The following is a 22,077-nucleotide window of genomic DNA, read 5'->3' on the forward strand; positions in this document are numbered from 1 at the left end:
GTGTGTGTATGTGTGTGAGTGTGTGTGTGTGTGTGTGTGTGTGTGTGTGTGTGTGTGTGTGTTTTGAAATGCAAACTTCATAAACAGAAAGATGTGGGAAAGCAGGGTCTGAAACTGAGGCAAAACTAAGGGGGATTGGGGAGTGGTCAATCTTAATGGCATCCTACTGCATTTGACTTGCTTTTACGTTATTCATTTCAACATACTGTTTGCTGCTGACTTAGGTGCTAAGTCAATTGAATTGAAATGCAGACTTTATAAACAGATAGGTGCTAAGCCAATTGAATAGAAATGCAGACTTTATAAACAGATAGGTGCTAAGTCAATTGAATTGAAATGCAGACTTCATAAACAGATACTCTTAGAAAGAGGAGGGGGGGTTAGTGAATCACCACCATAATGACTCTTAAATCAGAAGTTCTCACTGCATTTGCTTTGCATTCATGTTTAACATTTCAACATTTATTTTTTTGTGCTGACTTTGACGCCAACACAGTTGAACTGAAATGCAATCTACTTCCTCCTTCATCTTTCCTCTATGAATTATAGCACCAGTATCAGTAATGACAGTGTTTGGCAGCAAGTACTCCTAACAGAGAGGGGATAATTACCGGTAGTAGCACTCTTTTCCTGAAATTACGGTGCACAGACAAGGGAGACAAGCTTCCTCGCACACAGTTGTAGTCCTGTTGGTGTTTCTCTATTTGTCGTCAAATATCGTCAGTGTGTATAGTGGGGTTTAGTTTTGTGGCTGAGATGCAGAGCAGTCTGCACTGAGCCCTAGATCTGTTGATTGTTCTACAGATTGTTCGCACCTTCATCTGGAATAGGGAACTTTGGGCAAGAGTTTCTTTTGGTTTGGGCCGAGAAAGGGACTGGTGTGATTTTTAGTGCTGGAAAGTGGTGTGTGTGGTGGTTTTTTTCTCTCCCCACAACGGCTGGTGAAGAGTATTATGGTTAGCTGCATGAATTTTCTATAATAATAAAAGTATTTTCTCCCATGAATTGATTTCGAATGTTTCCAACTCCCTGTTTTAAGTCTAACCCCATTTTAAGCCTTCTCCACCCACCCCTTCCCCACTCGCATTTTCTGTTCAAAACCTCTAAAAAGTTAACTCCATTTTGCTCCCTCTAAGGCCTAAATTTTCTCAGATTCGTGCCGAACGTATAAGATAAATTCCACTGTGCTTGTTAGGTTTAACTGTCAGGAAGGTTAGATGTCCTTTTTGCTTTCTTTGGGATTTTTGTCCTCCAGATTTTCCAGATAGAATGTTCTACTTGTCTGTATTAATCTTAAACATGAACCACTGTCCACATGATGGTAAGGCAAAAAAAAAAAATAGGTCTGTTTACGGTAACCCGACCGACCCTAGTTTTTAGGCCCGACCCTAATCTTTTTTTTGGATCGTCTGTAAAAAACCAAAAAACCGCATCCAAAATAACAATAACAATAACAATAACAGCACTTTATTGTCCATTAAAGTATTACATAAAACTGGAAATTTTTCTTCGGCACACCCTGTCTGCCTGTAAACGATTATAACAACAATTGTATAGGACGACACACGTAAAACATAAAAGGGATACAATCAAATATGATATTGCACTATAGAGCTGTTTGCGCTCAAACAGCAGACGACAGAAGGGAGGTAAGCTCAAAGTACTGTTTATAGTTATGTTGTGCAAAAACAGGGATTGATGAGAAGAAATGAACTGTGAAACATAGAGAGGGGAGAGAAAAAAAAAAATGGAGAAAAAAAAAGCCGACCTACCAACCCTATTTTTTCACCCTATGTTACCGTAAACAGACCTATTTTTTTTGTTGGCCTAATTGATGTACTCAAATGTACTTTCTTTTTCTTTTGCATAGGATAAGAGAAAGAGCAGCAGTGACATAGATATGGATTTCGCAGTGCTTGAGGTATGTGGATTGTGTGAAAATAATTGGATAGGCTAAAAAATCTAAGGCTAATCACTCTATTTTATACTTAAAAGCTTACAGATCAAGGTATTTTGTGCATGTGATTCTTTCTTTGTTTAGTTCTTTCATGGTTTTCTTTCTTTCTTTAAACGGGTCTTTCTGCCTGTCTTTCGTTCTTTGTATCTTTTGTTCTGATTTCTTTCTTGCTTTCTTTTTCATTTTTTCTTTCTTGCTTTCACTTTCTTTCTTTCTTTTTTTATGGGTGTCTTTCTTGTTTTTTTCTCGATTGTTTGTTCTTTTCTGTCTTCCTTCCTAGATCCTGCCTTCCTGTTGATTTCATTTCTTTCTTTCTGTAGTTCATTCTTTCTTCCTTCCTTTACAGGCAATCCAAATCCCTGCGATTTCGCCAAAAAGCTTCAGCTTGAGGGGGCGTTGCCCTTAGACCCCCACCAGGGGACCTATGTGGGCCCCCTGGACCCCGCGCACCATTTTTTTCCTTGAAACTCATTCTTCCTTGAATGGATTGCCTTCTTTAGATATTCAGCACACACATCCACAGTACATGTAAATGATGTGCAGCTGGACTCCTCTCACCTGAACCTGGACATGAACAAGCAGAAGACGTCGCTACGCAAGAGGGGGTCCTTGGCGCGCAGGAAGAAGCCGACGAGAAACAGCATCGTCAACATCGTACCTGGGACAGAGAACGGCATCTTCCAGGACAGCACAGGTAATATGCTAATAATATCAGCTAGTCTCATGTGCCAATCGGTCAAACCAGGGCTGAACACGACGCTTACATTATATATATTTGTTGGGGAGAAAAAAGGTGAAAACAAAATATCAGCTGGTATGAATGACCGGTTGCCAGTTTCATTTCAGGTGTTTTGAGATTTTTACCATTTCGCTTGCATTCGCTGTATAGTCATGTTCAACAACTCTTCCCTGTCCTTCCAGACTCCAAGCCGGTGACCTCCCCTACTTCAGACACAGCAGAAGATGATGTGTTTGACAGACAGCGGGTTGCCTCAGAACCACAACCGGAACCGGAACCGGCAAGTGACGGCACGGCTGTACGCAAATCTGCCTTGCCCTTCAAACCTCCCATGATCATGCCTGGACTGCAAGATCTCAGCAAGTCTAAGGTAGCTTTCGCCTGAAGACTTCTATAGATCTATGGGTTTGCAGACCTGGGAACCCATACGATTTTGCCTTATTTTGTACTCATGATTGTCTAGAATACGATCAGTAGGTTCAGTGGAGAAAAAAATACGACAAGAAAAATTCAAAGAATACTTTTCTTCGCAAGCGCATCCCGAAGCCGATCCAGTATTTTGACACATGATAACAGTTTTTGTCAGAAAACATTGAAAGAAGCATATATGTTTTAAATGTATTTGTAAACTTAATTAATGTTTCGACAGACACGGGTAAAGCATGTTTGAATCATGAATGTTCAAATGCGATGTGGAGTACACTCACTTTTCTGGAAATACACCAAGTTTGTTTGAGAATACTCCAAGTGCAAAGTAAGGATTCCCAGGTCTGGGTTTGAGTGGAGCGAGTCCATGAGTCCCATTTTCTTGTTTGAAAAAATGAATACCTGTGTTTTGGATCAACAAATGACAGAGCCTCAAAGCTCTGTGAACTACTTGGCTGTATTCACAATACAGTTCTCTGTTTATCGTAGCATATAACATGTTTATGATGAGCGATAATGCACCAAGCTACTTGGGTACTGATAATTGTATTTTTACCTGCAGATATTGACCCAATGTTACCTGATCTTTTTTTTTTTTTACTTGGTTTTAGTCCTTTAATATATATGTATATCAATGTAAAAAGGTAAACATAGTGTGAACAAACAAAGAAGATAGAACAAACATGTTAGCAGAATTCAGATAAGAAGCAGAAAAGGAGGGCCACAACAAAACAGACCAAAAATAATTACAGCAGAACAAAACATGATGTGTACTTGTTGCAGCTGTTCAACCAAGAGAGGCACAAGTCCGACGACAGCCCAACTTCACCGATCAGGTCACCGCTTCAGGCCACGTCACCGCTGTCGCCGACCAAGGGCAGCGCTCCTCCCCTTGTTCTGCCCAAACCCACCACCAAAGGGCAGAAAGACACGCAGAACAAAACCATCGCTGCTGAAAACTTTTTCCAGGATTTCGCTTTCAAACCAAGTACTACTACTTCCAGTGGAGATATCGTTTCAGCCAGTGTGACTGAGGCGGTGGTCATTCCGGGATTGGACCTTACTGACAGTGGTAGCTTTGCCGACGGACCCAAACCCGCACGGACAGATTCCGGTTCAGGGTCGCTGTCGGGTCTGGGGCCGAAGCTGGGCCGCACGGACAGCTGGAGTTCAGTGAGCGGCCCTCGCAAGCTGAGTCGCGGGGAGAGCGTCAGCTCAGTGGAAGGAGGGGAAGGGGGGTCGCGCAGATCCAGCATCCAAGGCAGCGCGTATGCTCCCATCGGGTTCAAACCCCGCAGGAGTTCCAGCATCGTCATGGACACCAGCATCAAGTTGGTGGAGAGCCCCGCCCCTCCCAGCCCCTCCCCTTCCCCAGCCACGCCCAGTGTGGAAGAGGAGGGGGCACAATCCACGCCGTCCTCAGGGGTAAGGTCCCCTCTGTACAAAGCACCTGTGTGGCTGTCGGAGATGAAAGCCAAAACGGGAAACGCTCCAGGGGAGTCTAGCGTGCGTCTCCGTACCGCCAGCAGCGGAAGTACTGAAGGGAGTGCTGCTTCGTTTTCTTCTTCCCGGTCAAGGAACGGGTCGGAGAGTGCTGGGAGTGTGGATGGGAGTGCTGCGGAGGGAGCACGGGGGAGGAGTATTTCTGACGACCTGAACCAGAAGAGGAGAGAGGAGCAGGAGCCGGAGAAGCCCAGTTGGATGAAAGCGGCTGCGGAGAAAACGTCACGCACCGCCGACAAACTGCAGACCAGCAAAGGTGGGTCTATGATCTGTTTTGTCAAGGGTATTCCTCCGAAAGCGGCGTATGGCTGCCTTAATGGCGGGGTAAAAACGGTCATACACGTAAAATTCCACTCGTGCAAAAAACACGAGTGTACGTGGGAGTTTCAGCCCACGAACGCAGAAGAAGAAGAAGAAGTCAAAGGTATAACTTTCTGGCCATTCATTGAAATGAATGTCTACTTTCTGTCTTTTTCTTTTTTTCTCTTTTTTTTTTTTTTTTTTTTTGGGGGGGGGGGGGGGTTCTACATCTCTCTCCTTTTTTACCCTCCCAATATAAAATTAAAAATCATATTTCCCCAAAAATGTGTAAATGCTTGTGCACAGTTTAGAAGAAAACGATTTTTGCTCTGAGGCTGAATTTTATGAAAGGATCGCATTCATTGTGTATACAGTACTTGCATTTTTTACCTCTGCTTTTCCATTTTTCTTTTTTCAAACCAATCCACCAACCCTAACTTTTTGGGCCATTCTGAACAAACCATTTTTCTTTCCTGATGCAAAGAAGCTCTCAATAAAGCAGAAACTCTTGAGCACCAGTGGAATCACAGTAACATAGGTTTAAACAGTGTATTATTATTTCTACTTATTCAGGAAACTGACTTTTATAATGATGATAACAACAACACTCTTACCACTTACAGTGGCATCTTCAAAGCATAATGATGATTAGGGATAACAGAAACATTGACATTGTTTTATTTCCATGCTGCAGGGGACCAAGAGAATGGAGAGGAGGATGACGACAAGAATCCCACACCACCCTGGGCCGGGGAGCTGAAGAAGATGAAACGTCCAGTGGTGGGAGGGGAAAGTAACAACAAAGTGTCCGTCACGCCCTTCAAGAACGGCAGCGCCAATGATAAGGAGAACACGCCTGTCGCCAATGCTGGTCAGTCTTTGAGCTTTTTTTTTTTCTTCTGCGTTCGTGGGCTGAAACTCCCACGTACACTCGTGTTTTTTGCACGAGTGGAATTTTACATGTATGACCGTTTTTTACCCTGCCATTTAGGCAGCCATACGCCGCTTTCAGAGGAAGCATGCTGGGTATTTTCGTGTTTCTATAACCCACCGAACTCTGACATGGATTACAGGATCTTTTTCGTGCGCACTTGGTCTTGTGCTTGCGTGTACAGTACACACGGGGGGTGTTCGGACACCGAGGAGAGTCTGCACACAAAGTTGACTCTGAGAAATAAATCTCTCGCCGAACGTGGGGACGAACTCACGCTGACAGCGGCCAACTGGATACAAATCCAGCGCGCTACCGACTGAGCTACATCCCCGCCCGTCTTTGAGCTTGGGAGCTTGTCTAAAGGGGGGTCCTTAATTGAGCCCGAAGTCGACTTCACGAAGTCTTTTTACTGAAACTTAGTGCTAAAGCTTCTTGCGGCCAGCTTCGCGAAGTCGACTTTGCCCAGTTATGGACAGGCTTAACCCATTTATCCAGATGGCAGGGAAAGTAACTCCGTCAATTTCAAACTTGAAAAAATCGTAACTACTGCAACTTTTCTCAAATCAATTAATGCTCAAACATTGCAGGAAGCCAGTAGAAATGGAAACAGATATGTGTCATACGTATCGTTGCATATAGCGGCTGTTTCGGGGATGTACATTTCGGAGCTCGAGCGGGCGCTTTTGGGCGCTCTGGGGGATAAAGGGCTAAAGCCTAATGTCTTGCCTTGTCTTGTCTTGTTTTGAATTGCCTGTTCTTGTCTTGCCTTGCCTTGCCTAAGCAGTCATGTTTTCTTGATTTATCTTGTCTGTATTTGTCTGATTTGGTCTTACTTTGCCTGAAGTTGGCATGTGTTGTCTTCATTTGTTTTGTCTTGTATTTTCTTATCATAATGAAGTTAAAGACACTGGTAATGATATTCTGTTGACCTCTTTGCTTATCCATCCATCTTTTTCATGAGTGTGCGTATTTTGTAGATCGCCATGAGATCATTTTTACATTTAGTCAAGTTTTGACTAAATGTTTTAACATAGAGGGGGAATCGAGACGAGGGTCGTGATGTATGTGTGTGTGTGTCTGTGTCTGTGTCTGTGTCTGTGTGTAGAGCGATTCAGACTAAACTACTGGACCGATCTTTATAAATTTTACATGAGAGTTCCTGGGTATGATATCCCCGGACGTTTTTTTCATTTTTTCGATAAATGTCTTTGATGACGTCATATCCGGCTTGTTGTAAAAGTTGAAGCGGCACTGTCACACCCTCATTTTTCAATTAAATTGATTGAAATTTTTGTAAAGCAATCTTTGACGAAGGCCGGACTTTGGTATTGCATTTCAGCTTGGTGGCTTAAAAATTAATTAATGGCTTTGGTCATTAAAAATCTGAAAATTGTAATTAATTTTTTTTATATAAAACGATCCAAATTTGCGTTCATCGTATTCTTCATAATTTCCTGATTCCAAAAACATATAAATATGTTATATTCGGATTAAAAACAATCTCTGAAAATTAAAAATATAAAAATTATGATCAAAATTAAATTTCCGAAATCGATTTAAAACAATTTCATCTTATTCCTTGTCGGTTCCTGATTCCAAAAACATATAGATATGATATGTTTGGATTAAAAACACGCTCAGAAAGTTAAAACGAAGAGAGGTACAGAAAAGCGTGCTATGCAGCACAGCGAAACCACTACCGCGTTAAACAGGCCCGTCAGTTTCACTGCGTTTTGCACGAGCGGCGGACTACGGTCATTGTGAAAAAATGCAGTGCGTTCAGTTTCATTTTGTGAGTTCCACAGCTTGACTAAATGTAGTAATTTCGCCTTACGCGACTTGTTATTTTTATTATTGTGAAACCACCCTTTTAAGACCTTTCTTTTTCAGACTTTCTGTTCACAACCTCTGTCAATTTACCCCCATTTTAAGACTCCCCTCTTATTAAGGCCTGATTTTTTTTCTCAGATTGTTGCAAGTCTCTAACTCATTGTCTCCCAGGTACGGATATATCCGTACCCACTCATATGGCTCTATCTGACCTGGTACGGATATATATCCGTACACACAGTCACTTCAGTCGCTTCCTGTAATGTTGATCTAACGCCTGCATTCCATCGTGTTGACACACAGTATACACACAGTTACTACAATTCTGAGTGACCTGCTGCAGCACATCTGGTCTCGGCTAAAAAAAAACCTTGGTCAACATAGGTGGGGTAGACAGTGTTAAAAGGGGGTTCCGCTGTATTATTCTTATTATTATGATATCTGTTTGTTCCACTGCAGTTCAAGACCAGTACATGCCCAGCTGGGCAAAGAGCGGCCGGCAGCTGAAGAAGACGCCCCTCCCACCGCCCGGTGCTCCAGCCAGAGCCGCAGCCACCAACGGCAAGGAAGCCAACCCCATGAAAGCGTATGAGACGCCCAAATGGAAACTGGACCTGGCGGAGAAAAAGAAACGACGTGAAGCAGAAGTAAGCATGAAGAAAATGACTGCGAGTGCACAGAACATTTAAACATGTACAGCTTAGGTCTAGTGGCTTTGTAAACAGAAACATTTTTGGGGGAAAAGAAGTGGTGGTACTGCCCTGTTGCTGCACAAATGGGTTGAACCTGTCAAGTGTAACGGCCACCCAAGGAAGCCACTAATATTGATGATGATAGACAGGTGGTCGCCATGGAAAGGTACATTTTAAAGAACAAAAATCTAGTCGGGGATCCTTTGGGGTGGTCGTTGTGGACAGGTGGTCACTGTCAAGAGGTGGTTGCCAGGGTAGGTTTGACTGTACCAGACTGTTAGTACCCAATGAATTTAAACTTGATTTCTGGTGGTCATTTTATAAGCAATTACACTCAGTACAAGTATCATAGGTGAGAATTATTTATTTGAAGTTTGTGCCTCAATCAGACGAAAATGGCATTTTTCTGTACCCACCATACTGAGAAAAAAATATTGATGGCAACTGAACCAGGCGTAAGTCAGTCTAAAAAGATGGAATATGCTCTGTGAACATGCTCATCACTTGTTAACATAACACACGTATTGTGCAGATGCTGTCAGCAGCAGAGGGCAGCACTGGTGTCAGCACATCCTCGTCAGTCACCAGCGGTGATGGGTCTGCGTCTGGCTCGGCTTCCAGTGACGTGCCTCAGTGGAGACAGCAGCTCAGCCAGCGCAAGAAACGACCCACCTCTGGTGTGGGCAAAGGTGAGACTGTAGTGTTGGATCTGATTTTTACTACAGTGGTACCCCTCTTTTGAGACACCGGACACCCTCTTTTTAATGATAATAAGAATATTTATAAAGTTCTGCTTACCTAACAAAGAGGAGTGTCCTTTTACAGTGGAACCCTGGTTTTAAGACCTACAAATAAAAAGTGTATTTTTGGAGGTCTTCTTCTTCTTCTTCTTCTTCTGCGTTCGTGGGCTGAAACTCCCACGTACACTCGTGTTTTTTGCACGAGTGGAATTTTACATGTATGACTGTTTTTTTACCCCGCCATTTAGGCAGCCATACGCCGTTTTCGGAGGAAGCATGCTGGGTATTTTCGTGTTTCTATAACCCACCGAACTCTGACATGGATTACAGGATCTTTTTCCTGCGCACTTGGTCTTGTGCTTGCGTGTACACACGGGGGTGTTCGGACACCGAGGAGAGTCTGCACACAAAGTTGACTCTGAGAAATAAATCTCTCGCCGAACGTGGGGACGAACTCGCGCCGACAGCGGCCAACTGGATACAAATCCAGCGCGCTACCGACTGAGCTACATCCCCGCCCTGACTGAGCTACATCCCCGCCCTGACTGAGCTACATCCCCGCCCTGACTGAGCTACATCCCCGCCCTGACTGAGCTACATCCCCGCCCTGAAATTGGGTGTCTTTAAATGAGGGTTCCACTGTAAAGGGATTCTTCTCTTTGTTAGGTTAGCAGCACTTTTCGAGGGGGTGTGGGGGTGGAGTATTGGGGGTAAAGAAGACCAACAGCATGTTTACGAAGTTCAAATATCAGTGACATGACTGACACAAGCTGAGACTTCCAGATCCGTTGAAGATTATTCTAAATTTGTTTTCCTTTTTCTCTCCCTGATCTAAGAATCTCTTGTTGTAAACGGGTTTTGTGCAAAAATAATACAAAGATTTTGTTTGCATGTCTCTCTATCTGTGCAGGTGGCAGTTGAAATAGACGATTTTCGGAAATAACTCTGTCGGGTTTGTATGGGTTGTGAACCTCGTACAAACATTGGAGGGGCCAATCACTAGCAAGGGGTATGTCAGAAACATGTGCGTGTTTCCATGTGTTTACGACACACCCATCGCTAGTGATTGGCCCCTCCAATGTTTGTATGAGGTTTTGCAAAAAAAGTCACTCTCTCACAACCCATATAAACCTGACGAAATTTGTCTGTTAGACAGAGGCTTTGTTACGGTGGCAGAGGTGTTCAGAAGAATGTGAAGGTATCTGGTAAAAGGTGGTCCATTATTTTAATTGTTCAATCTTTTTTTCTCCCACAAGATGGAGAGTCAGAGACGGGAAGCAACGGAGGAGGCGCTGGTCCGGATTGGGCGAGACAGGCAGAGGAGAGACGGAAACGAATCATCAGTAAGGATAATGATAAAATTCATGTAGCTCTGTGAGGTTACCCTCATGGTAATTGGGGCTGCTTTCTCCCTGGGGAAAGCGAGCTGCCATACAGTATACGGCGCTACCCATTTTTTTTTTCCTGCATGTTTGTATTCATGTTTCCAAGCCCTGAGACTTTTGCTGTGAACTTGGGTTCTTTATCGTGCGGATGCGTGCATACGGGAGTGTTCGGACACCGAGTAGAGTCTGCACAAAGTTGACTCTGGGAAATAAATCCCACGCCGATAGCGACAACTGGTTTTGAAGCCAGCGCCGCTACCGACTGAGCTATTTCCCCGCCTGTCATTTGAACACATCACTTATTCACTGTCTGGGGAAGAGAGTTGAAGGTTAATCCCACCACAGTTCAGTGCAACCGTCCTTTTACCACCTAATCAAATCTGATAAAATGAGGTTTTAACCTTCATAGGATTATGCGTTGGAATGCACAGTCCGGATGACTTTGGCTCTTTAAAGAAGAATTCAAAATGTAACAAGAACAAGAGGCGAAGCCTTCAAGGCTCACGTAAGAAATCGACAAACAGTAACACAAATTCAATCACTCCGTCACACATACACACACACACACACACACACTGTAAGCATAGGTGAAACTGCAAGAAAGCCAGACCCTGGATCTGCCAACTAGTCTCGGCCCGCTCACAATAAGAATGACCGAGACTTTCAGTAATTCCTTTGCGTGACGTCTAACCCTCTTACGTCATAATGTGACGTCTTCAAATAGTTTCTATCACACACGTCAAACACTTTTGACCGAGACGTAATCTTCTTATGCGAGCTTTATCCATAGACTCGGAAATGTTAAAGTTTCTATCACACACACACGCACGCACGCACGCACGCACGCACGCACGCACGCACAGACAGACAAAGTTTATCATCGCATAGGCTACACTTACGTGAGCCAAAAAAAGGGTGGGTCATTCACAACCCACGCCATCCAAATAGGGATAAGCTTTTTACTGCCTCTTAGCTGAGTATGGGTTGTGTACGACCTATGCTATCCAAATAAAGATACATAATAAAATGAAGTCACAAATTTCATATGGGTCTTACACAACCCGCACCATTCAGACTGTGTAGTTCAAATGACATCATGGTTTATATGCTTGGTTACAATTGTAGTGTTGGTGTATGCAGGGCCGGACCAAATGAGTTGTAAGGGGGGGGTTCCTCCTTTTTTGGGGGGGCAAATCAGCGAAGTGGCGAAGCCACAAGCGCGCGCCTGCAAAGCAGGCGCGCGAACTAGGGGGGTCCGGGGGCATGCTCCCCCGGAAAATGTTTGAAAAACGGTTAAAATCTGTGCAATCTGGTGCATTCTGGGCCTTGTTTTGAGGGTTAAGAGCAGCATTGTTTTGGTGCTAAAACTAGTAAAAAAAAACAACACTCAAAGCAAGGTACATGCTTTTTTCCAGGGGTGGGAACCCCTGGAACCCCCCCCCTGGGTCCGGCCCTGGTATGTGACTTGGTCCATGCTTGCACACACTCAAACACCATACGTTCTCTAAGAACAGAGGTAATGGACAACCGAACTCTGAGTTCCAATCATGTATTCAGATGTATGCTTCCATGATGTGTCCCGGCTTACAACCAGCATGCAATAGTCAAACAAGGGAGATAATTCCCAACATGTTAGATGCATCGTCTGCATACAGGACACTACAACAAACTTAATCATTTCAGATCTAGTTAGTAGGAAGGTCCTAGTGTGTTCGACGATGACATGAAGTCTTAAGCAAAAACTCCTCATAGTTTCAGAAATACAGAGACTTATGTGTGTGTTTCTTGGTTGTCCACTACCCAGGAAGCACGTTGAAGATTGAAAGGGAGAGACATTTTGAGGTTAGGGACAAAAATTACAAATAAACAAAATCTTGGATTTTAAAGGGGGTTCCATTGAAGGGTGCTAAAAACAGGAGATTTTTCAGGAATATCTCTTCTGTTTATAAGCCACTGGATTTCAGATTAACTTTTGTAACTGCTACTGTACCAATGCAGTTGTGTCCCTTGCCTCAGTGGACCCCTCCTTTTTGTGTGGAGTAGGGTTTATTTCCCTTGCATTACTGTTGAGAGAGAGTGTGTGTGTGTGATCAAGGTCTTTGATGAGTTAGCAATAAGTAGGAGCGAACGAGAAGAAGTTAGCAATAAGTTATTTGACACAACGAATTAAACATAAAAACATGTTAGTACTTATATTAACATACATATACATGCATACTGCCGCGAAAATCAATGAACAAGACCTCTAATAATTATTAACATAATATCATAGCATGAATGACACATCCTCTTATGTTTGTTTCAGAATCAGGACTAGTTAAAAGAGATCCGACAGCAGAAGCCAGTACCAACTCATGAGGGAACAAAGACAGTGATACATCTCCACAATGGGACCACTATTTCTCACTGCATAAATTCCTTGGTTTTATTGCTTGTATATATTTTAACATTTGCAAGCTTGTGCCACTTCAACAATGTGTGGAAAAAGTGCTTGTGAGCAATACTGGGATATGAAATTACAACGCTTTTGGAAACTAAACACGAATAGAATGGGGATGTTTATGAGTTGAGAGGGGGAAAAATATTCCCACTGAAGGTATTTTGTGAGATTTAAGCCAAGAATGTGGACGTTTGTGAGGTGAGGGAAAAGCAAATTCCTCCTAAAGATATTCCCAAGAGTTATGCGGGCTGTTTGTGAGAAATGTGCTAGAAGTTTTGATGAGACTTTAAATCATGATCCAATATAATTTGTGAAAGGAACTTACAATCGATCATGAAAGCTGTACCAACATTCTCAGACTGATGTGTAACAATAGTATTGTTTTCTGAAATGTGAAGACAGGTTGTATCGATTACAGAACTGTATAGTTGGTTGTAAACAGAACATAAACACAGTTCTGTCAGCATACATGTGTAATGTACTGTACTTCCAGTTTTTTACAGTGTGTATTCCAAGCAGACGCTGAATGTTCGACTTGGTCCTTTTATCATATCTGTGCAAATATCTTTTCTGTTCAATTTTTTTTTTAATTTTAAATTGTTTTTAATTCAGTTGCTCTTGTCTAGACGAGGTGCCTTTATGTTTTGAACTCACCACAAGAGAGTCAGAGACTTTCAGTTGTTTATTTTTTGTTTTTTGCTTTTGTGTGTGCATTGTTTTTAACACAAGGTACCCGGGCACCGGGTCTGCTTTTGATTTGAGTAGTGTTATGTGTGTACAACTAGTAGTTTTACAACATTGTGAGGTCCATGCCTCACACAATGCATGTAAAATGCAATGTTTTATTCCAGGTTGCTTTATTGCCATGGTTTTGTGTCAAGCTGAAAAGATGATGCAGGATTTGTAACATTTAAGCAGGGTACATGAATTTTCATTGAAGGTTTTGCCAAAGTGACGACAAAACTACGCCAAACGACTAACCACAAGAAACTGACTCTATTTCAGGAGGTACTGTAGTGCTAAAGGGCTTTGTACATAACTTTGGGTGTAAACTTTGATTTTCTGCAACCTTGCACAAGTTTTCATGGTTTGTTTGTTGTTACGTTCACTTGGTGTATTTCAGTACTGCTGATATTCTTTCATTGAAAACAAAACTGGTGAGAAATATAAACGAAGAATGACGGAATAATGTTGATGATATGATGTTTGCACTTTTGTCTTGTTCTTTGTTCTCTGAGCATTGAAATATGGATTGAATAATTAACTACGCATATCAATTAAAAACGCAGTGACGCACAATAAGACTGAAATGGAGAATAGAAATGGTGGGTTTTTTTTAGGTCTTTTCTGTATAAAAAAATAGTTAAAGCCTGTTTTTTTCACATAACTTACACTGATATTTTTTTTAAGGTTTTGTAATAACATGTATGGACTAAGTGAACTGCAAGCATGCTTTTGTTTGTCAGAAGTGAAGACTGATGAAATCCAGTTTTTGCTGTTATCCCTGTGCAATAACATGTTTTGTACATATACATTTTAACAATGAAGATTCAACGATTGGCAAAGAAAGACAGAGAGAGAGAAAGAGAAAGTGTTGTGCATGTGTGTGTGAACACGCATGCGCTGGACCATATGTGTGTATGTAAGAAATGTTAAGTCCTTTGTGCTGGAAACTTGCATTCTCCCAGTAAGGTCATATATTGTACTACGTTGCAAGCCCCTGGAGCAATTTTTTGATTAGTGCTTTTGTGAACAAGAAACAAGTGGCTCTATCCCATCTCCCCCCTTTCCCCGTCGCGATATAACCTTGAACGGTTGAAAATCCCCCCGCGGGTTAGGGGGAAGAATTTACCCGATGCTCCCCAGCATGTCGTAAGAGGCGACTAACGGATTCTGTTTCTCCTTTTACCCTTGTTAAGTGTTTCTTGGAGCAATTTTTTTATTAGTACTTTTGTGAACAAGAAACAATTAACAAGTGGCTCTATCCCATCTCCCCCCTTTCCCCGTCGCGATATAACCTTGAACGGTTGAAAACGACGTTAAACACCAAATAAAGAAATAAAGAAAGAACGGTTGAAAACGACGTTAAACACCAAATAAAGAAAGATGGACCATATGTGTGTGCGCGCGCACTTTATCTCAAAGGGAGTTAACCTGTGTGAGGTCTGTTAATACATTGTACTGTTGTTAACAATTCTGATCTATTCTGATGTAACTAGTGATCATGGGTGTAGAATTAGACAACTAGTAACCAGTTTTTGAAACTTTGTGTGTGATTTTATTTGCATATTAGTGCAGTATTATTTTTTATGCACTCGCAGAGGGTATTTGAAATTCACTGTTTGTAGAATGATTTTTTTTTTATGCAACCGTAGTACAGATTGAGCACAGATTCTTTTAATTTGTTTAACTGCCAGTGTGTGCCACATATTTTTTCTGATCCACACTATTTTTCCCCTATTTTTCCCACTGTAGAAAATGACCTGATAAAAAACTCAGGCCTAGCCAGTCCACAGAAAGAGAGAAAGGGGAAATGTGTGTGTGTGTGTGTGTGTGTGTGAAATATACATTATAAACCACATTTTAAACATAATCAGTTTTGTATTAGCTGTACCTTTTTGACTTACTGTGTGTGTGTCAGTATATATTTTCATACCTTTCCAATTCAAAAGCAACAGAAAAGTATGTAAGCAGCTCCACAGAACATCTTTATCAAGAGAATCTGTAATTTTGCACAAGTGCCTAAACCTTTACTTTGTGAATGATATTTCAAGATATTACAGATAACCACCTACCCCCACAAGAAACAATTAACAAGTGGCTCTATCCCATCTCCCCCCTTTCCCCGTCGCGATATAACCTTCGTGGTTGAAAACGACGTTAAACACCAAATAAAGAAAGAAAGTAAGACCCCCATCCCCATCATGATCTTACGAAGTTAAAACGGGCAAATAAATACCTCCCCCCCCCCCCCCCCTCCCTCCCCAACACACACATTACCCGTAAACAGGATGATTAATTGTCCCCCTTTATGTCTACACTCTTCTTTAATTTAAGACCTTGCACTCTTCCAGAGCCATTCTCACTTTAGCCATTTGTGTTTGTATAAGTCTTTCTTTCTTTTCATGAGCCATTTGTATCTTTCTTTCTTTGCATGAAGTTTGATGTTTTCTCTTCATTACAGTTACACAAGATTTTTTTAGTTGCTTTTACTTGCATAGAAAAGAGTCGGGATGCAGTAAAAAAAAAGATATTACCGTAAATGTTCATGTTAGTACATGTATCTAGTTTTGTTGCAGTATTAAGATTTTAGAAAAAAATTTCCATTTGTACAGAAGTCTTTGAAATGAAGGCCAAACTAATGAACAAAGGTAAAACTTTTTGTAGCAATTTCATGTGCTGTTTGTTTGTATTCAATCATGCTTTGATTTATATTGATCATCATGAACCAGTTGGGTAAGGTCTCCATTTTTAAGATCAAATAACAAATGGGCGTAATTAATATTAATTACATTATATCATGTGTGTTAATACTAGTAAAAAATAGACTTGAGGTTTTTTTTTTAAGGACAGGCGAGCAAATGATGCAATTAATGTTAGTTATTTTTTTAATGTGCACCTAGGGGTATTTTTGACACACAGTGAAAACAAAAGTACTAGACGGTTGCTTGAGAGCATGTAATCGTAATTCAAAAAGGTTTACCAAAAGTGTATAATTCAGATTTACAGGGCTTAGGGCTGATTTCAATGTTACAAATTAACAACAGGCTCAATTTAATGCAAAATATTTGGTGAACAGTGGATGTTTATGTGTTACCATTTCTTTTATATTCCGCAGGTGGGTCGGTTTTCAGCTTTTTTACAAAAAAGGTATTGCATGGGCAAAATATAGACACTAAAAAAGCAATAAGAGGATATGTATGTAAGATGAAATGTACAACAAACATGATGTAGCATCAAGTAGCTTGGTGGAATTTGGTCTAATTTCTTGTTGTTTAGGTTATGCTTTTATGCGCGTTCTAGCTCATCTTCGTGCACATTGTGAACTTTTGCAGTGGAAGAATGGGAATGCTTTATTCCAGTGTTATCCACTTTTATTCCAAACGAAATATATCAGCTGGCTTAAGTCTGACACTGCTGCTCAATGTACAGCAAAATAAAAAGTTTGAACAGCCACAAGTGTGTCCCTCTTCTTGTCTGTTGGTGGGTGCTTTTCTGTTTCTGTCTGTCTGACTCTCTCTCTCTCTCTCTCTCTCTCTTTGTGGGGTGTAAGTAGCTTGCCTTGAAATCGAAACAACAGATGGTGGGGTTCAAGTGATGAAGCAGGGCTTTTTGTTTTGGGAAAAAGTATAAGATCCTCTCTCTAATTGTCTCTGTCTATGTGTCTGTGTCCCTCTCACTCTCCTCTTGTCCCTCTCTCCCTCTCTCTCTCTCTCTCTCTCTCTCCCTCTCTCTCTCTCTCTCTCTATCCCTCTCTCTCTCTCTCTCTCTCTCTCTCTCTCTCCCTCTCTCTCTATCCCTCTCTCTTTCTCTCTCCCTCTCTCTCTCTCTATCCCTCCAGCCCTCTCTTTCTCTCTCTATCCCTCTCTCTCTCTCTCTCTCTATCCCTCTCTCTTGTTCTCTCTCTCTCTCTCTATCCCTCTCTCTTGTTCTCTTTCTCTCTCTCTCTCTCTCTCTCTCTCTCTCCGCTCCCCTTGTCTGATGGTGGGTGCTTTTCTGTTTGTTAGTTTTTCTCTCTCTCTCTTCTTGTCTGATGGTGGGTGCTTTTCTGTCTCTGTTAGTTTCTCTCTCTCTCTCTCTCTCTCTCTCTCTCTCTCTCTCTCTCTCTCTCTCTCTCTCTCTCTCTCTCTCTCTCTCTCTCTCTCTTCTTGTCTGTTGGTGGGTGCTTTTCTGTTTGTTAGTTTTTCTCTCTCTCTCTTCTTGTCTGATGGTGGGTGCTTTTCTGTCTCTGTTAGTTTCTCTCTCTCTCTCTCTCTCTCTCTCTCTCTCTCTCTCTCTCTCTCTCTCTCTCTCTCTCTCTCTCTCTCTCTCTCTCTCTCCCCCCTTGTCTGTTGGTGGGTGCTTTTCTGTTTGTTAGTTTTTCTCTCTCTTCTTGTCTGATGGTGGATGCTTTTCTGTCTCTGTTAGTTTCTCTCTCTCTCTCTCTCTCTCTCTCTCTCTCTCTCTCTCTCTCTCTCTCTCTCTCTCTCTCTCTCTCTCTCCCCCCTTGTCTGTTGGTGGGTGCTTTTCTGTTAGTTTTTCTCTCTCTCTCTTCTTGTCTGATGGTGGGTGCTTTTCTGTTTGTTAGTTTTTCTCTCTCTCTTCTTGTCTGATATGGTGGGTGCTTTTCTGTTTGTTAGTTTTTCTCTCTCTCTTCTTGTCTGATATGGTGGGTGCTTTTCTGTTTGTTAGTTTCTCTCTCTCTCTCTTCTTGTCTGATGGTGGGTGCTTTTCTGTTTGTTAGTTTTTCTCTCTCTCTCTCTTCTTGTCTGATGGTGGGTGCTTTTCTGTCTCTGTTAGTTTCTCTCTCTCTCTCTTCTTGTCTGATGGTGGATGCTTTTCTGTTTGTTAGTTTTTCTCTCTCTCTCTTCTTGTCTGATATGGTGGGTGCTTTTCTGTCTCTGTTAGTTTCTCTCTCTCTCTCTCTCTCTCTCTCTCTCTCTCTCTCTCTCTCTCTCTCTCTCTCTCTCTCTCTCTTTGTCCCTCTTCTTGTCTGTTGGTGGGTGCTCTCCCGTCTCTGGTATGTCTCTATCTGTTTGGTCATTTTGAGAGAGTGCCTGTGTATGAGTGATTGTTACACACGCGGCTCGCACAAGTCTTATACGTATCTCACTACTAAGCTGAAGATCTACGTACTACATGTATCATATAAGCTGCTCGAATGAGTATGCTGTTTGCAGGACATTCCTCAGTGCAGTACAAACACACACGCATAAACAACACACACACACACACACACCAGGGCCGGACTACCGGGGGGGTTATGGGGGTTGCGCAACCCCCCCCCCTAGCCTAAACATGTACCTTACTTATCTAATTTTTTTTTTATTATTGCTTATTTTATGCCGTTTCATGCAAGGAGCGACCATTTTCCTATCTCAGAATATGACCTACCCATCAGCTTCAGGGGGCTTCGCCCCCTGACCCCCACAACGAGGGGGGGGGGGGTTCTAGGGTTTCCGGACCCCCCCCCCAGCCAAAAAATAAAAATATTGAATGAGGCATGCATTTCTTTATTTTACATTGAGTTTCAATTTTTGGGGTATTAATCAGTGACAAAATCTGCTGCCTGAAACTGGTAATGATCATCCTCAGAATGCACCAGATTGCACCATTTTGCATCCTTTTTTTCAAAATTTTCCGGGGGCATGCGCCCCCGGACCCCCCTAGCAAGCTAGGCGCTTTGCGCCGTCGGCTCGGCGCTTTGCGCCTTCACACCCATATCTTCACAAAATACTTTTGAAAAAAAACACCCATAAAATGAACTGATCCGCCCCTGCCGCCAGGGGGGACATCCCCCTGGGCCGCCACTGGCAACCCCCCCCCCTCCTCTTCGCCTAGTCCGGCCCTGCACACACACACATATATATATATAAGCAGCACACACACATAAACAACACACACACACACACATCTGGTTTTTTTCAGATGTCATGTTCTTAACGAATGTTTTAAGTTTTAGTTTCAAGCTTCCCTCTCTTTCAAGACTTGATTTTCTTAGACTTTTTTTTATAAGGGTGAATTCACTCTTTCACCAGCACAAAACTGGTTTTAACAGGGCTCAACAATTTCATGAACTGCATACGACGTGAGGATTTCTCTTCTTGTTGACTCTCTGTCCTCTCCATTCAGTACAATCTCTAAATGAACAGCATTCGAGAAAAACATCGGCCTTGTTTTAGATCGTCACCTCTTGGCCCCGAGCGAGAAAGGAAGATAGAAAGAGAAAAGGGAGGTTGGTCGGGGAGGGGAAAGAAACGGGGAGGGGAAAGAAAGGCCGAAAAAGAAGACGGACTGGAGAACTGAGGAAGGGGTGTCTGGTGTGTGTGTGTGTGTGTGGGGGGGGGGGGTGTATGTCGTCAATCGTCTCCATTCTCTGTGTGACCCATGGATGTCAGGTAGCATTGTTGTTTGTCCAGGTCAGGTCACGCAGCTAGCGTCCATCTCAGCTGTCGAGCTGTCAACTTTCTACGGGCTCTTCTTCTTTGCTCAAGTTTCCAATGGCGCTTTTCTTTGGAGTCGGTCAAATCCACCGGCACTTGTGTCAGTTGCTGTGCTTTTAAGAATTTGAAATCAGGAAAGGACACTTTGTGGAACGTACGTTCAGAATACAACACAACTGTATTGTCTAATATTGTCTAATTATGGTCTGATAAAACGGATTGTGTGTGTCAGTTTTTTGTTTTGGTTTTTTTGCTCTCCGCACACAATAGATAAACACAGTAAAGATCAGATCACACCACAAAATAAAATCACAGCTTATATATCAAACTCAGTTATAAAAGAAGAAAATTGGCATCACTCCACACATCTTATCACCCACTGACTTACCTGCACTCAGTACAAACTACAATGGATTAACATCATACTCCCCCCACTCCTCCACACACACGCACGCACCCCCCGCACACACACACACACAAGTTCCATTTTTTTGCTTTGTTAAATTAAGAAAAGGTACATGTATATTGTTTGTTTGTTTTTAAAGTTTCGAGTCAGTTTTTCTTATATCAACGTTTCAAAAATGATCGTCCTTGTTTTCCGATTTTTGAACGTTCTCGATGAGCCTGTTTTAGATTTCTTCATGATTATTTCAGGGGGATTTTTTTCTGCATTAACTGTGAAATCCATGTCACCTTGAGTATATATATAATATCACACAGAATGCAGTCATCGTGCGTACCGTACCACCAATCTTTGTTACCAACAGGCACGGACTTTGTGATTATTTATCAAATATTATACTTGATTACGTTTTCAAGAAGCTACGGTTTGCTTTGCCATTATTTTACCTCCTAAATTGTTTGAACATTACCTGTCCACGCACAATATTCACTAGACGACTCGGACGACACACACCAAAATTAAAGGCACAGTAAGCCTCCCGTAAACCATCACAGATACTGTCAGGCTTTTACACACAGTACAAACACCCTTTCATTTAAACGCTCACCGCTTGAGAACATCCTAGGTGCCCTCCGTAAAGAGCGAGCAATTTTCAAAGAATTTATTTTTGCGTGGTTTATCTTACCCCTGAGCCATCGTGAACCCCTGTGATCCAGTTTCCCTTTTTCACAATGTAGTCGTCAGTTTGTAATTCGCTGTGAGCTTATCTGCAATAGCACGTTATTATGTACCTCTGACTATGCACAAAACAAACGGCTGTGGTTCACAAGAACTCTAGCGATGGCTTTTGACTGTTCAGAGGAACTGGCGATAGACATAAACCGTCGTCTGCTACGAGAACCACGACCTTGCGTGACCCTGCTTCCGGGCTTTTCTTTTTTCAAACTTTCAAAACTTCGAATTGCACAGGCTGATCTTGTCTTGATGAAAAAAGAATTCTTTTATGATTTAAGAATGTTTGTGTAACAAGCTGTCAATTTATTATTTAGATTTTAAAAGTTAGGTCCGATTGTGTGAGGAGACAATCCGCAAAATTAATTCTTTGAAAATTGCTCGCTCTTTATGTAGGGCACCTAGGATGTTCCCGTTCGGTGAGCGTTCAAATGGAAGGGTGTTTGTACTGTGTGTAAAAGCCTGTGATGGTTTACGGGAGGCTTACTGTGCCTTTAACACAGCCTGGCTGCTCCATATGTGCTGAGTGTTTTTTCGTGTTTTTTTGTGTTTTTTTATGAATGAATTTTGCACTTGATACTTGTTTTGTAATTCACAAAAATTGAATACTAAAAATAAATAAGTAATGAAGAATATCAAAGCGAAAACATCTCATTGTTGTCGCTCCAAAAAAATCACAGAAGCGTTTCTAGGCTAATTCTATTTTTACACCTGATATCAAGCAAGAAGCTGAATATAACAAGAACCCGACCGACTTGAGATAATCAGTTGTAACAGAAAAAGAAAATGTTATCAAACCGATAACCATGAGTGCTTTTTTTTTATCATTGTTGCACTACCAATGAACTACCGAA

The 22,077-nt window shown here is 42.0% G+C and overlaps 1 protein-coding gene across 1 annotated transcript in view; it reads left to right on the top strand.

Annotated features, from left to right (window-relative positions):
• LOC138975753 (serine-rich adhesin for platelets-like) overlaps positions 1–17,125 on the top strand; it is a gene marked incomplete at its 5' end in the record, with an annotated part of 52,427 nt that extends 35,302 nt beyond the window's left edge. The window contains 9 exon segments of the mRNA XM_070348500.1: positions 1,871–1,921; positions 2,501–2,651; positions 2,879–3,066; positions 3,906–4,881; positions 5,620–5,796; positions 8,149–8,336; positions 8,914–9,070; positions 10,378–10,464; positions 12,812–17,125. Coding sequence (XP_070204601.1) covers positions 1,871–1,921; positions 2,501–2,651; positions 2,879–3,066; positions 3,906–4,881; positions 5,620–5,796; positions 8,149–8,336; positions 8,914–9,070; positions 10,378–10,464; positions 12,812–12,864 — 2,028 coding nt within the window. The 3' untranslated portion in view covers positions 12,865–17,125.
• Positions 17,126–22,077: the final 4,952 nt, after the last annotated feature.

The sequence above is a fragment of the Littorina saxatilis genome, linkage group LG9, assembly GCF_037325665.1.
Source record: "Littorina saxatilis isolate snail1 linkage group LG9, US_GU_Lsax_2.0, whole genome shotgun sequence".
Taxonomy (NCBI): domain Eukaryota; kingdom Metazoa; phylum Mollusca; class Gastropoda; order Littorinimorpha; family Littorinidae; genus Littorina; species Littorina saxatilis.